This window comes from Fibroporia radiculosa (genome assembly GCF_000313525.1).
Source record: "Fibroporia radiculosa TFFH 294 genomic supercontigs, scaffold57066, whole genome shotgun sequence".
Classification (NCBI taxonomy): domain Eukaryota; kingdom Fungi; phylum Basidiomycota; class Agaricomycetes; order Polyporales; family Fibroporiaceae; genus Fibroporia; species Fibroporia radiculosa.
Genome location: NW_012133115.1, coordinates 4163 through 4979, shown reverse-complemented (window position 1 = coordinate 4979; position 817 = coordinate 4163). Strand labels below are relative to the sequence as shown.

Genomic DNA, 817 nt, shown 5'->3' with positions numbered 1-817 from the left:
AGGCATTGCTCAACACAGGAGCAATGGACAATTACATCGACATCCAGTTCACTCAAGATCATAATCTCCAGCATCAGAGTATACCACCAAGACCAGTGTTTAATGTTGACGGATCACCAAACAAAGCCACAGCCATCAAACACAAAGTCTTCTTCACTATCTCTTTATCAGGACAACCCATGAAGATAGAAGCTTACGCCACAGTATTGGATAGGAACCCAATTGTTCTAGGTCTATCATGGTTCAAACATTTCAATCTAGTAATTGACTGGATCACTGGGAAGATGCGCTTTTGTTGGGATCAACTTCTATGAGCAATCAAAACCCTGGCCAGCACTATTCCAGAATACCTGGAAAAATTCCTCTCTGTGTTTAACAAAAGCACAGCGGAGTGATTGCCAGAAAGAAAACCCTGGGATCATGCGATCAATCTAGAAGCAGGCTTTAAACCCCAATGAGGGAAGGTTTATCTGCTTTCACCAGCTAAACTTAAGGAGTTGGATACCTTCATCAAGGAAAACTGTCACAGAATTTCATGGCGTCTATCTTATCTTAAGCGTCTAGATGATCTATATCTTATCCGATCTAGATATCTACTTAAGAATAAGGATAGCGTAACCATGGTGATCACTGTTACTAGTCAGGTGTCTAGCTTATCAGAAGCAGGTCAAATGGGCTATCATACATTCACACGAGATTTCTCCATTTGTACTAGAGACACACACAGTCATTCAGCTGATCATCACATATCAGACTGCTGACCGAACACATAGTGATGGCTCACACGCTAGGTATTCTTAGATAGCCAATAGCGTAT

General features: G+C 41.5%; 1 protein-coding gene across 1 annotated transcript; it reads right to left on the bottom strand.

The window, feature by feature from the left end:
- Positions 1-73: 73 nt before the first annotated feature.
- On the bottom strand, positions 74-240 carry FIBRA_09505 (uncharacterized protein; the record flags this gene model as incomplete). Its single annotated transcript, XM_012321797.1, has 2 exons — positions 74-156; positions 198-240. The coding sequence occupies 2 exons, from the start codon at positions 238-240 to the stop codon at positions 74-76; spliced, it is 126 nt and encodes a 41-aa protein (XP_012177187.1).
- Between the last annotated feature and the right edge of the window lie 577 nt (positions 241-817).